We start from the raw sequence: 13,262 nt of genomic DNA, 5'->3' as shown, positions 1-13,262 counted from the left end.
ACTATCAACTGATGAATGTTCCAAGCTTTGAATAATAACACAAGGTGGAATTTTGAGTCTTTACAGTATGTAAAGGTGCTAGATAAATAAGCTGAGCCTGCACTCAGACCCCAAGACTGTGTATATATACATTCAAATATCGGTAAGATACAACAATACACACAGACATGCATACACACATAAAGTTGAGAGAAAATTCACTCTCATATCTATGAGGTATAGGCTATATATTTTTGTGAGTATTAGGTTTATATTACATTGTGGGGACCAAATGTCCCCCACAATGTAATAAAAACCTGATTTTTTTTTTTATGTTGTGGGGCCCATTTTTCAGGTCCCCACAAAGATCTGTGAATGCAATCAAAAAAGTAAAAATGCCAAAAGTCTCGAATTTGGTTGTTTATGGTTAAGGTCAGGGCTGGGTAGGGGTTAAGGTCGTCATGTTGTGATTGGAGTTTTCCCCCATAGAAATGGAGAGTCCCCACAAAGATATAATTGAAAACCTGTGTGTGTGTCTGTCTGTCTGTGTGTGCGCGCACGCAAATAAAGGACCATTCCAAAATAAAACCATGGCATTTTATCGGTAAGATTAACAATGACCCGACAACTACTGATCAAAATCAGGATACTTCATATTACTTACATCTTTAAACGACATTCCAAGTAACAGAAAAAAAGATATTCCAACTAAAATGTGTGCTAGCGTCCTATTCATGTTTTAAATGTAGCTCACACGGATTATTTTAATCAAGAAATTTTGTAACCATTTAACTTTTCCCATTCGTTGGCAGTTCATGACAAGTGTAGCCATTTTTCCCCAGCAATATGTGACGACGTCCGGTCCGACTACATCTCCCAACGTTCCTTTCACTACAACTTCAATTTCCGGGTATCCTCTGACGTACTTCCGCTATCGTTTGAAAGTTTGGCGGTTAGCTTAAAATACGCAAACTGTCATTAGCGGCTCTTGTTTTGTCTGGGACACTGAGCTTTGGCAGTTTAAAGGTTTTATTTGTATAACACAGCTGATAATCATGGATGCTTCCATTGCGGAACTTATAACTATCGGCCTCTCCGTTAACATTTGCCGCAGTGATGGTAAGTTACCTGGTTACTCCTGGTCTGTAGTTTGTCTTCCCTCCTCATACTGCATTGGCCTTAGCCTGTTAGCACATCGGCTACACTGCCTACGTGGTTACCCAGGTCGCTAAATCCGTGTCCCCCCTCAGGACGAGTCCATGCCGCCAGCGTAAAGGCCGTCCACCAGATGAAGAGTGCCGTGTCCGTGGAGTGGATTGAGAACTCCGCTACCAAAGGCAAAGATGTAAGTCCGGTCCGGACCCGCTCCTCCGCCAACATCAACTTCTATTCCCTTCTTTCCATTTCAGCGCTTTTTTTGCTGTTGAAGCACAGCCCAGTCCGCTCAGTATCCTGATAATGTCTGATCCAGGTGGAATTCGGGGAGCTGTGGAGTCTCAACAAAGAGCTGTTTGAATACCTGAAGTCTTGCAGCCAGGAGGATCCTGCTCCGTCCAGACGACATGTAAGTATTACGTGGGGAGCGGATTAGGACGTCTGAAGTCAAAAAGTGCCTTAGAACAGGGGTGGCCAATCTTATCCGCAAAGGGCCGGTGTGTATGCGGGTTTTCGTTGCAACTCCCTAATTAGATTACTAATTAGAGGATTGATTGGTTGAAGGGTCCTCACACCTGGGTTTTACCAGCTCACGTACAGATTACCCCAAAAACCCCTTGATAAGATTGGCCACCCCTGCCTTAGAAAATGGGCATTGTTCCAGCAACTTGGCACTACCTTTTTTCTTCATATAGAAGGTCATAAGCAAATAAAGATTTTGGGAAGGAAACTTCACCGTGCAGAGACCTGCAGTTTTGGAGAAAAGGGGGGCTAAAGTTGGTTTTGAAAATGCAATTTTGCATCTGTTACGCAAAAAGACAGGACAGTAATTTTTGGTGTCTGAGTTTGTGGATCCCCTAAGTGTTAGGTCCCAGCATGGCTACACATAAATTAATATTTTTTTGAAAATGATACTTCTGTCAAATGGAGTGTGACAATAAGTGATTCTTTAAATCTATTGTTTCTAGTAATGTGTCATGCAATGCCTACAGCAGGGCTCTACAGCTCCAGTCCTGCTGTCCCTTGGGTAAATGCCAGGAACAGGTGTAGCCCATCAGAAGCCAGGTAGGATGGGAAAACCTACTAGATAGTAGCTCTCCAGGCCCCTGTTGTTCAAAAGTAATCCAGTGGGATTTTGGATAATGGATTGGATTGAATCTTGAAAATTGGTTGTTCAAAGCGAAGAAATCAGATCAGATCACCTAGTCCAATTTGGATCAAACATTCACTTTGTGTTGATCAAAAGTTTGTGTGTGAATTGGAATACATTTGATCCAAAAAATCAGAATAATCCTGATTCCAACACATGGGTAGATTCAGTGTGCATTTCTGGAACAAAATTAAACTTGAAAATTGATCACAAAAGCAATATTTCTGATATATACATTTACAGACACTCCTCTACTTACGAACCTTCGGACATACGAACGAAGAGGACTGCAAGTCCAAATTGTTCATCGGGCTCCCGTTTCCTGCATGCAACATTTTATTTAAAAAAAAAATTTCTCCAATTCCGGGTAGTACGACTTCTGGCCGCTACTCCCCCCGCGCAGCAGTGTAGCGTGCAAACTCCCAGCAGCTTAGTTCTTTGTATTTATGTATACCCTTAAAATGATATTGAATAACGACTTGCGAACATTTCACGTTATGAACGGCCGTTCAGAACATACGTCGTCAGTAGTGCAGCGTCTATATTTTGTAAAATTGTTGAACTAGGACAGTGGCAGTGAAAATAAAGTAGGAAATAAGGCATGAAGCTTATTAAAGTGAAGGGGGGAAGTCCCTGTGAGGGATCTGTACTCAAACAACATCTCAGCTCCAAGTAAAAAGCTCTACTGACCATTTGTATTTTAATGCAGATAACAATAATTACTGTTATTCAATTCATTAGTCAGAAGTAATGTCTTACAATTGCATCCCTGACCGCATGATCCTCATTTGGAAAGAACATTGGAGGTTACTCTTGTGTATTATGGTGTTTTCTGTTTGTTTAAATTAAAACACATCTTGGGTATTCGTGGCCATTTATATTTTATGTCTACCTGTTTTTTTGTTTTTTTTACATAGCCAGTAGGCTGTGCTGGGTTCCGTTTAAAGCGCTAGTAAATTGGATTTGGTAATCCTGAAAACTTTGTATTTGGATAACAGTGATCCAGTCCAGTGTTGCTTTGAAAAACCGGCATAAAAGTAAAAAGGATTACCAAAGCCTGGATAGCAGAACAAGGGATTTCAAAATCCTGATCACTTTGATTAATTTTTAAATTATGATACAATGAATGTTAGCAGTTAGTTTTGATGTTATGCTCCTAATACTGTGAAGGGTATGCCCATGATATCACTGTGCTCACACCGCTGAGTGGCAAAAAAAAGCTGAGTGGCAGCATTAGTGTTTAGTTTGAATTCTGCAAAAACATCTAAAATGGGGAAAAGCTGTTATGCGATTCATTATACAAATTGATTTAACAAGAAATAGGAGCTATCTTTTTACAGACTGCTGAAAATTTAATAAGTGTTGGATGTGGATCGGTCACATATGGCCGATAGACGAATCGTGTAAGAGGTATGGGTCGGTGCACTTTTAATAGCAAGCCAGTAATACTTTTACATCCAATGTACCAGAGTAGCCTACCCATGCTTTGTTTCGGACTGCATTCGTTTATATTTACTGCTTCTTATGTGAATAGAAATGTATGTCAAAAAACCTTTTCGACCTTCTTACAGCCGATGCTTAACCTTGATAAGACATGGTGCCCTCTTGTAGCTTCTGTCAAGCGTGACTTTGATTGCAGTCTCTTCGAAGAGACTGTGTGAGATGTTTGCCAACCTTCGCCTGAAGCTAGGAGCCATTTTCGAGGTCCAGACTTATTTGTACGGTTTACTGCACTGGTGATGGGTTTATCAGTGCAGCACAAGTAAGGAGCCGGATGAAAGCTGTAATTTCTAGGGGCATGAGTGGATGTTTTGTCCAGACTGTCTGTCTGTCAGTGTTTCTGTATCCTTCCTCCAATATGTAGTATAGATTTCACTTGACGATCCACCTTTATTTTGGCTACTTGTTGATGGTGCCAGCAGAGTGATATGATGGTGTACAAGTTTTCCTTTCTGACAAATTTTAAAGCACAGCACTGTTTTTAGCAAAGTTCAGCGCGATGGCAGATTACTGCTTAGTTCGCGTCATTGCACAGTGAAAGTAGTGCACAGAATAATTCCATCTCCTTTATTAACTGATATGATGTGGAGACCTTTTTATAATAGGATAATAATGTGTAAGGCATTCATAGCAAAAATGTAGTGCCCCCTTTGCTGGAAGGAACCTAAATCGTACAGATCTCTGACTATAGCCAGGTTGACGTCAGGGAATGATGCTGAAATGAGACCTATCTGCCTGTACCGTACTGGGATCTGTAAGCTGGCTTGATCAGCGTTCCTGCCACGTGCTGCAGACCCTCCTTAGCAGTTTGCTGGGCTTCTGAGTGGCGCTAGTGGCATGATGATCTCTGTCGGTTTTCCCCCCAGAAGGCTGAAGGTGTGCGCCGTGAGACCCGAATCCCTGCTCCCTCAGACTGTAAGTTCAGGGATCCTGCTGGGGACTTTGGAATGACTCGTGTGAAGGAAACGCATGTGACAATGATCAGTAACGCCTGGAATGTTTGTTCCCCCAAAAGCTTCCAATGGTGCAGCAGAATTGTCAGCTTCCGGTATGATGCATGTTCAGTCAGTTTGCTGACCCCTTAGTTGGTGAACATTGCAGATTAGTGCCAGATCCATATTTTGGTTACCATCACTTTTTGGTGCTTTTGGGTATCTTCAGCCATCTTGGTTAAAATGCACTGATTGGATTCTTAGCAGCACAGGATGTGCCTGCCTGGTTTTCTGAATCACTGTTGCACTGTCTATTTGAAATGGCTGTGTTAGATTATTTGGATTTGGAGGTAATGGGATCCGCAGGTGTATCTGCTCACCCTATACTGTTCCGCAGTTCGCAGGAAATCTGCACGGCGAACCTGCCTGCTGCCTGTGGCTGTTTCTCAGCCCAGTAACACGGATCATGGTGCCTTATCTCCAGAGGTGCCTAAACCCTCCTCCTCAAATGGCTCAGGTCTGTCTTGGATTGTTGTGGTTCTGAAAAAATAACTTATCAGCTTAGTGTTCTGATGGGTTTAGCTCTGAGCAACTGTCTTCTGCTGAACTGTACCCACTGTGGTATGCTCAGGTGCAGCAAGCCGAGAGCTGAGGAAGAAGGGTCTGGCAAAGCAGGCTCCGGCCCTTTCTCAGGTGACCGAGGAGGATGCAGAGAGGCAGGGGTCGTGGGAGGAGGCGCGGGGTGGCCCTGCGCTGACTGCAGGTGGGCAGGCTCCTCAGTGGCACGTAGAGCTTGGCACATGCCAGCACCGCTTGACCTGCTTGTGCATCTTGTCGTCTTTCACAATCGCAGCCAGACGCAGGTCAGTGGTATCAGCTGAAGCTGAAAGAACACGGAACAAACGGGAGGCGACCCAGGCGAGGGGCATAGAAACACAGGCCAAACGGGGCAAGGTGAGTGTCGGCGGCGGGGGCGCGGACATGCAGACCACTGCCTCAGTGGCATCCAGTCTCTCACCATGTCTCTACAGGACGGCGATATGCATCGTCCAAACTGGCAGTTCTATAAGATGATAGAGGAGTACAGAGAGAGCATGGAGGTGGTGCCCATCTCAGAGTCTGTACCTGTAAGTATCTCACCCAATCAGCATGACCATATGGAGGAGGCATGTGCCGTGTCAAGCTGCCTCTTGCAAATGTCTCCTTTCAGGTTGAGCCTCATAGGATCTGCGTCTGTGTTCGCAAGCGTCCACTCAGCGGGCAAGGTACGAGCCACCAGTATTGCCACCCCCCCCCTTCCCCCCAGTACCCATATGACACTGCTGCTGAAAGCTCATCTCCATGCTGAATTCAGAGGTGACTCGGAAGGAGATTGATGTGGTGTCCGTGCCTGGAAGGGGGGTGCTGCTGGTCCATGAGCCCAAGCAGAAAGTGGACCTCACAAAATACCTGGAGAACCAGGCCTTCCGCTTTGACTACTCCTTCGATGAAACTGCGACAAACGATATTGTGTACAGGTTTGTGATTTCTTCGTCCCATTAGGGGGTACTTTGGGCTGCCCTATCTCCTTGAACCAGAGTGTGGTATTGATATTTTTGCTCCCCCTCCCCTCAGGTTTACTGCCAAACCCCTCGTTCGCACCATTTTCGAAGGGGGGATGGCTACATGCTTTGCTTACGGACAGACGGGAAGTGGGAAGACGCACGTGAGTCTCAGAAGCTGTTTGCTTATCCTAATCAGGGATGTTTGTGCCTGCAGCTTCAGCAAATGACCCCCTCCCTCTATCATGTGTCTCAATGGCAGACGATGGGGGGGGATTTCGCCGGGAAAAAGCAGAAGAGCTCGAAAGGGATCTATGCGCTGGCAGGTATGGGTCCGTTTTTGTAAAACAAATATATATATTTATTTATTTATTTTTTTTAATAGCAACAGATATGGATACAGTTGATATATATTTGGATGGATTTTCCCCCTTTTCTGTATAAACAGAACTACGTAGAAACAGAGAACCAAACGTCATGTATTCCTTCACATAAGTGTTTACAGGCAAGTAAATACAAGATATCCACACAATGAGCCTGTTCCTTGGAGAATTCTTAGCCGTTTAAAGAACCAGGTGAATATAAACGGTTCACCTCTATTATTCCATGACTGCAACCTAAGAGACACATCAGCAGAAAAGCAGGGATGTGACAAATAAACCTGGCAAGTCCCTCGAAAGGGGGGCGGCTGTTATCCAAATAAGACAACTGGACCCCCCAGACAGAGAGAAGAAATAAAATTCTTTTGCGTGTTAACAGAGCTGCAAAAGCCGTAATGTCTGTCTGTCATATTAGCATATTATGGTTATTAGCTGTAAGGGATGGCCTTACTTTATTTTGTTCTATATATAGCATTTGTAACTATATTAGGTGCTTAAGTTAAATGTGTGCTTTACGGGTACAATATTACACTGGCTGACAGGATTTTCCTTCTCTGCTTTCCTTGCCCATTGCACAATTCCTCGTGCTAAAATTGCAAAGGTAGCTAATAGATCTGTTGTTCCACCTGGCAGCCATAGCAAGAAGCCATTGAAGGACTTCTGTTAGCCCCTTTTGTGTTTAGGCAAATGTTTCCATTTCATGATCACTGATCTTTTGTTTCTCAGTCTGCTCTCTATGCGGTTTTATCGGTTTGTGCAACACAATTTATTAATTGCATAGTTAGAATGCAGAATATCGGATCGGTGCATCGCTAATTGGTAGATGAGTTCTATTTCGCTATAGTTTAATCTCTTTAATAAATATTGGAATATAAATTGCAGATACCATTTTTTTTTTGCTCCCTATATTGTGCATCCCTGTCTCTAACTTTAACAAGGTGCCCCAGCAAGATGTCTTGGCTGTGTGGCAGTAAAGACATTTTGGCCCACTTTCTTCATCTCAAAGCTTTTTTTGCTCTCCAGCACAGGACGTGTTTGCTCTTCTCAGCCAGAAGAAATACTCCAGCATGGCTCTCGACCCCTATGTCTCATTCTTTGAGATCTACAACGGCAAGGTAAGCAACACCAGAGATGTTTCTGCATGCTGTAGAGGGAGCATGTAAAGCCTCAAATCGCTGCTGTTCTGCACCCGGGGCTAACTATCTTTGGTTTGGCTAAATTGCAGGTTTTTGATTTGCTCAACAAAAAGGCGAAGCTGAGGGTCCTTGAAGATGGTCAACAGCAAGTGCAGGTGGTCGGCCTGCAGGAAATGCCCATTTCATGTGCCAATGATGTCATCAAGATGATTGACGTGGGCAGTGCATGCAGGTATGCAGGGTGTGGAGCTACTGCCCTCGACAGGTTCTGCTTACAGGAGTCCGATGTGCAGACCACGCTGTGGAGGCCATATGCGAGGGCGTGTGCCACTCAAACTCGACGCAGACTAGGGCTGCCTCAGATCTGGGGGTTTTGTCACCAATTTCCATGTACAGATGCTTTCCTTACGAACTTTCAACTTCGAACTTTCAGACATACAAGGAGGACCGTATGTTCATTCGGTTTCCTGTCTACAACATCGATTTTTATTTTATTATTTTGTTTTTTTCTGTGCTCCAATTCCTGGTAGTACGACTTCTGGCCGCTACTCCCGCCGCACAGCAGCGTAGCGTGCCAACTCCCCGCATCTTGGTTCTTTGTACTTGCGTATACCCTTAAAATGATATTGAATAACGACATGCGTACATTTCAAATTACGAACAGCTGTTCGCAATGCGTCTCATTCATAAGTAGAGGAGCGTCTGTACTGTCGGCAAACTGGTACATGCACTTGCAGAATTATGTATATTTAAATGACTGGTTAGATTGCTAAGAACAACCACCAATGCTTTGAGAGCTACTAGGATCTAGGTTCTTTGCCGAAACAGAGCCAGCAATTTGGTCTCTTCTTCACTCCTCAGAGCATAACCAGCAAACATTTTGCCATCATTTTTGTTGTTGACCATCTTTTAATTTACATTATTGTTACAATTTTAGTTACAAAATTAACACTGGTAGTATCCATGCCACGCTTCCTAACACGGTCGGTGTGGCACTCCCACGTCTGTAGTCAGTGTCCACTTCTGAGTGCACTATCTCTGCTGCAGGACATCTGGGCAGACCTTTGCCAACTCCAACTCCTCGCGCTCCCATGCGGTGCTGCAGATCATCCTGCGCTGTAGGAACAGGCTGCATGGGAAGTTCTCCCTGGTGGATCTCGCAGGTAACGAGCGAGGTACTGATATAAGCAGCAGCGACCGGCAGACCCTGGGGGAGACCGCTGAGATCAACTGCAGCCTCCTGGCCTTGAAGGTTTGCTCCCGTCTGACAGCAAATGCATTAATTTGCCCCCTTGTATGCCCATGAGCAGTGGCTTCTTGATTCTAACCTGTAATTTCCGGGGCGAAATCGTTGCCAGATGAGGTGACATTGGCTATTTCCCCAAGGTCTGAATCTTCCATGTTCACTCCACGTTGTTTCGGCTTGACGTTAGGCTGATATTGGTCCCTGGAGGTGTTTTTCGTACCTGGATTACTCGATGTACCTACTGACGATTTTGCATGAACCTAGATCTGTTGGTTTCTCTCAACTCTTGCTGGATGTGCTGTCATAGCAGCACATCCAAATCCTCAAACCTGCTTGGAGCAGGTTTGTTCTGTCTAAGCCAGGATTAACTCGCACACGTAATCAGTGTCTGTGCGTGGAAATCCAATCAGCCATGGATTCGCCATTCATGAATGAACGACTAATTGGTATCGGTGCGCAAATTATAAGAAGAGAATTTCATACAGAGAGGGTTTAGCGCAATCGGCAAGATCCTTAATTGCTCCAGGAGGAAATTCTTTTCGAAAGACACCGCTTTAGCCGAGGGAGAATACTGTACCTCAAATATTTATTAGCACTTTATATTCAAAGTCAAATTAGGCGAAGTGTGTGTATATATACGTTATGACATACAGTAAAATCCCATTATAGTGGACTCGCATATAACGGAATTTCGCTTATAACGGACAAACATGTTTAGCTGTAGTTTTGTTCAGCTATAATGGACATGCAGGCTCCACCTACAAGGCACGTGGCGTGCCGGTGATATCCAGCGTAGATGCGTAGTCACGTATCTGGTCAGGTAAAGTTGCATTACTACATGTACAATATAATAATCTGTACCAAAAGTGTCTGCTGGGGTGTGGCATGAGTAAATGGTGTCCTGTAGTTGTGTTCTGGGCAGACAGCCACTCTGGATATAACGGACTGTTTTGCCTGGTCCCTTGAAGTCCGTTATAACTGGATTTTACCATATTAAATTATAATTAATCTGACACATAGGAAATAAAACGCTGCATTCAGTAAGTACAATGAACACTACTTCCGTGTTTAATTTGTCGGCCACTTTTTGCCAGCCGTCTTTTCTGGTTTGGGCTGCTTTTGCCATGTGACCCCTTCTGCATATCAGTTCTGGAAATTCTTCATATCCTTCTAATACGAGGTCCTGCTCCGCTTGTGTGGAAAGATGCGCCCTTCCTTTCGTCATTTTGTTACAGCCTATCAAAGACTTACTGATCATGTTTTCTAGATTCGATCTATATGGACTTTTCAGGCAGCGCCGGCGCTCGCACAATTAAGAACATAAGAACTATACAAACGAGAGGAGGCCATTCGGCCCATCAAGCTCGCTCGGGGAGAACTAAACTAATAGCTCAGTCGTTAAAATCTTATCTAGCTCTGATTTAAAGGAACCCAAGGATTCAGCTTGCACTACATTATCAGGAAGGCTATTCCATACTCTGACTACGCGCTGTGTAAAGAAGTGTTTCCTTAAATCCAGCTTGAAATGTTCTCCCGCTAATTTCCACCTATGGCCACGAGTTCGTGTATTTAAACTAATGCTGAAGTAACTATTTGGTTGAACAGCATCCAAACCTGTTAGAATCTTGTATACCTGGATCATGTCCCCCCTCAGTCTCCTTTGCTTGAGACTGAACAGATTTAGCTCAAGTAACCGTTCCTCGTATGACATTCCTCTAAGGAATCATTTTTCTCAGATGAATGGATCCAGCTAGACTAATCTACTACACAGCTGCCTTTGAAAATCCAACTTATCCCGGATGAGTCTCACTGGCATTGAGGCATCTGATCTCGGATGATTTAAGCGACGTATGGAAAATACCCCCCTTGTCTGTGATGTCACCAACCGGCTGAGGAGTGACCTCAACCTCCTTGCCCTTTTTGTCAGGAGTGCATCCGCTCCCTGGGCCGGAACAGCAAGCACATCCCTTTCAGGATGAGCACGCTCACACAGGTGCTCCGCGACTCCTTCATCGGCGAGAACTCGAAGACCTGCATGGTGAGTTCCGAAGATCCCACCCTGGGGCGCGGTGCCGTTCTTTCTGCTTGCTGTCCTGACAGACTGTGGTGCGTCTTTCAGATTGCCATGATTTCCCCCGGGATGGTGTCCTGTGACTACACGCTAAACACACTGCGTTATGCAGACAGGTACCTTTAATGTATGGCATGCTGAGTCAAAATGTCTTCATTACAGTAAGCATCCATCTTCCTGGGGTTTGGTGCCCCCTGGTGGCCATCCCATGCAGCATGGGGAAACGGTTTGGTTTCTATTCAATTCTATTCGAGTCTTTGCCATCCTAACTGTGCTGCATTAGACATGTGCTATTAGTACCAGTAGGGTGTCTCACTTGATTTTCTAACAATCTATGTAACCTTCGCACTTCAGCTCGGCCCGTGGCGTGTTTCATGGTCTGTGTTAACAGGTCCTCAGATGCATTGTTTTCTGTTGTATGACATGTATGCTAAGACTAGCAGCTGTACAGCGCCTCTGAATGCTGTCTGTGACCCTGACAGGGTGAAGGAGCTCAATGGCACCTTGGATTCTGAGAGAGAGACGATGGCGGCCATGGAGGACTCCATCCTGTCTGAGGTGGGGCCACTGTGCATGTGGGAGGCGTCTCCATGCCACTGCAGTGCAGCTTTGATGGAGCCTGTCTGCCCCCCCCCCCCCCCCCCCCCTCCCCCGATGCTCCCACCGCCCCTGAACTCCTAGCCCTCCGCAGTGGGCACTGACAGCCAGTCGGCATCTCTTAGCTGGGACCTCCCAGTGAACTGGGCCAGTGCGGAGGCCTTCTGTGCAGTGTGCCTTGAGTGTCCTATGAGTGTCCTTTAGGCAGTCATAGCCCTGTTGCCAATAGGGGGTGCTGTTGCCTTAAGAGTAGCTGGAAGTTGTAGCAGTGGCTCTTTATCATGATCATTTTGTGTCTGCTTCAGGACTCCTCCAGTAATATGGCTGGCATCTTTGAAGCGATATCCTTGGCCTCTCAGGTGAAGGAAAAGGTGTATGAGGAACTACAGGTAAGGTCAAGGGTGCAACTGGCCACATCTTTGTGTGCGATATAGCAAGGTTCTGGTCCGATCAGCTTCTGCATTCACGCCCCCCAGCGAAGTTCTAAAATCATGAAGATATTGGAGGAGCTGTCTTATGACGAAGTGGCTGGTATGGCAGAGATTGTGGACCATGGAAAAAGGTTGCAAGGTAATGTGGTTTTGGGGTTAAACTGAGGTGGGGTTAAGGCTGATCTTGTTTCTCAGCCTTGGTTCATTCTGCTAGTTCTTCTGGGAATGCTGGGTTGCCTGTTCGCCTGCCCATAACCGGAGTGATTTCTCCCTCGTTTGAACAGAATTGGTGGTGCTGCTGCAGTCTGCTTTCGAGCGAGAGAGGCTGGCCCGACTGGGCCAGGACACAGGTGCCCTCTAGGCCGTGGGAGCTAGCCTGCTGCCTCCACATTTCCCTGAAAGGGTCACTGGCTGCTTGTGTCCTCCTCTGACTCCATTATGATGTTTTTCCCCACATGTACATGGGATCAGCTTTCTGTCCTTAAACATTTAAGAGAATTTGAACTTTAAAATTTAACATGTAAAATAAAGGCTTTTTACTTGCTTCTGCTGTCTGTCTCAGAGCTGTGTGTGTTTGTGTCTTCTCCCACACCCCACTGTGGTACACGCGTCTATGTGCTCATGCCCCTGCCCTGTGGGACGCCTTCCCCCACTCCCTGACTGCTGTGTATACGTAGCAGGCAACGAGAAGCAGGCCCATGACCAATCAAACCCTAATGAACAGCCTGAACAGAACTGCTTTTCCCAAAGGATGAAAAATAAACAGCTGGTGGGTGGCCCCTCCGGTGTGTGCGGCCCAGTGCTCTGGCTGTTTCCTACGAGAGGCGCTTGGCCCAGCACGGTGGGTGGTGAGCGCCTCACACCCACCCCCCGACACTGGGGAATGTCCTGCTTCCCGCTGCTTCTAATGCCTGACTGCAGCCAGGCGGGTAGAGAAGAAACATTGTTACTGTATGTGTAATTACATGAACTACACAAAAACGGTCACTTAATTCATGTTTAAGCTTGCACTTCTCATTTATTTAAGCAGTTTCCAGACCTTCTAATGGACTTGATGTTTCTCTGGTATATTTGGTGACATTTTATCTACTAATACATGCGGCAGCAGATTTGCGTTTATGAAATGCTGGTGTTTTGTCTCTCG

At 45.5% G+C, this 13,262-nt stretch overlaps 1 protein-coding gene across 4 annotated transcripts; it reads left to right on the top strand.

The window, feature by feature from the left end:
* The first annotated feature begins 891 nt into the window (after window positions 1-891).
* kif2c (kinesin family member 2C) lies at window positions 892-12,662 on the top strand. Of its 4 annotated transcripts, none has more exons than XM_048989916.1 (22): window positions 892-1,098; window positions 1,230-1,324; window positions 1,451-1,543; window positions 4,654-4,699; window positions 4,800-4,832; window positions 5,114-5,233; window positions 5,348-5,479; window positions 5,570-5,670; window positions 5,748-5,843; window positions 5,927-5,981; window positions 6,071-6,233; window positions 6,331-6,421; window positions 6,520-6,583; window positions 7,661-7,752; window positions 7,863-8,005; window positions 8,821-9,025; window positions 10,947-11,057; window positions 11,139-11,206; window positions 11,573-11,648; window positions 11,993-12,076; window positions 12,164-12,257; window positions 12,403-12,662. In XM_048989916.1, the coding sequence occupies exons 1-22, from the start codon at window positions 1,035-1,037 to the stop codon at window positions 12,477-12,479; spliced, it is 2,103 nt and encodes a 700-aa protein (XP_048845873.1). In that variant the 5' UTR covers window positions 892-1,034; the 3' UTR covers window positions 12,480-12,662. The 4 variants fall into 4 exon arrangements, with proteins under 4 accessions (XP_048845873.1, XP_048845875.1, XP_048845872.1 ...); XM_048989915.1 differs by having other exon boundaries at window positions 893-1,098; window positions 4,651-4,699; XM_048989918.1 differs by lacking the exon at window positions 4,800-4,832.
* The last annotated feature ends 600 nt before the right edge of the window (window positions 12,663-13,262 follow it).

This window comes from Brienomyrus brachyistius, chromosome 21 (genome assembly GCF_023856365.1).
Source record: "Brienomyrus brachyistius isolate T26 chromosome 21, BBRACH_0.4, whole genome shotgun sequence".
NCBI lineage: Eukaryota > Metazoa > Chordata > Actinopteri > Osteoglossiformes > Mormyridae > Brienomyrus > Brienomyrus brachyistius.
The sequence above is the reverse complement of the archived record's forward strand: the minus strand, read 5'-3'. Positions and strand labels throughout refer to the sequence as shown.

Coding starts and splice junctions, on each gene's coding strand:
- kif2c (XM_048989915.1), top strand. CDS start 1,035: ATGGATGCTTCCATTGCGGAACTTATAACTATCGGCCTCTCCGTTAAC. Junction 4,700..4,799: donor AATCCCTGCTCCCTCAGACT/GTAAGTTCAGGG, acceptor TTCCCCCAAAAG/CTTCCAATGGTGCAGCAGAA. Junction 7,753..7,862: donor TTGAGATCTACAACGGCAAG/GTAAGCAACACC, acceptor GCTAAATTGCAG/GTTTTTGATTTGCTCAACAA.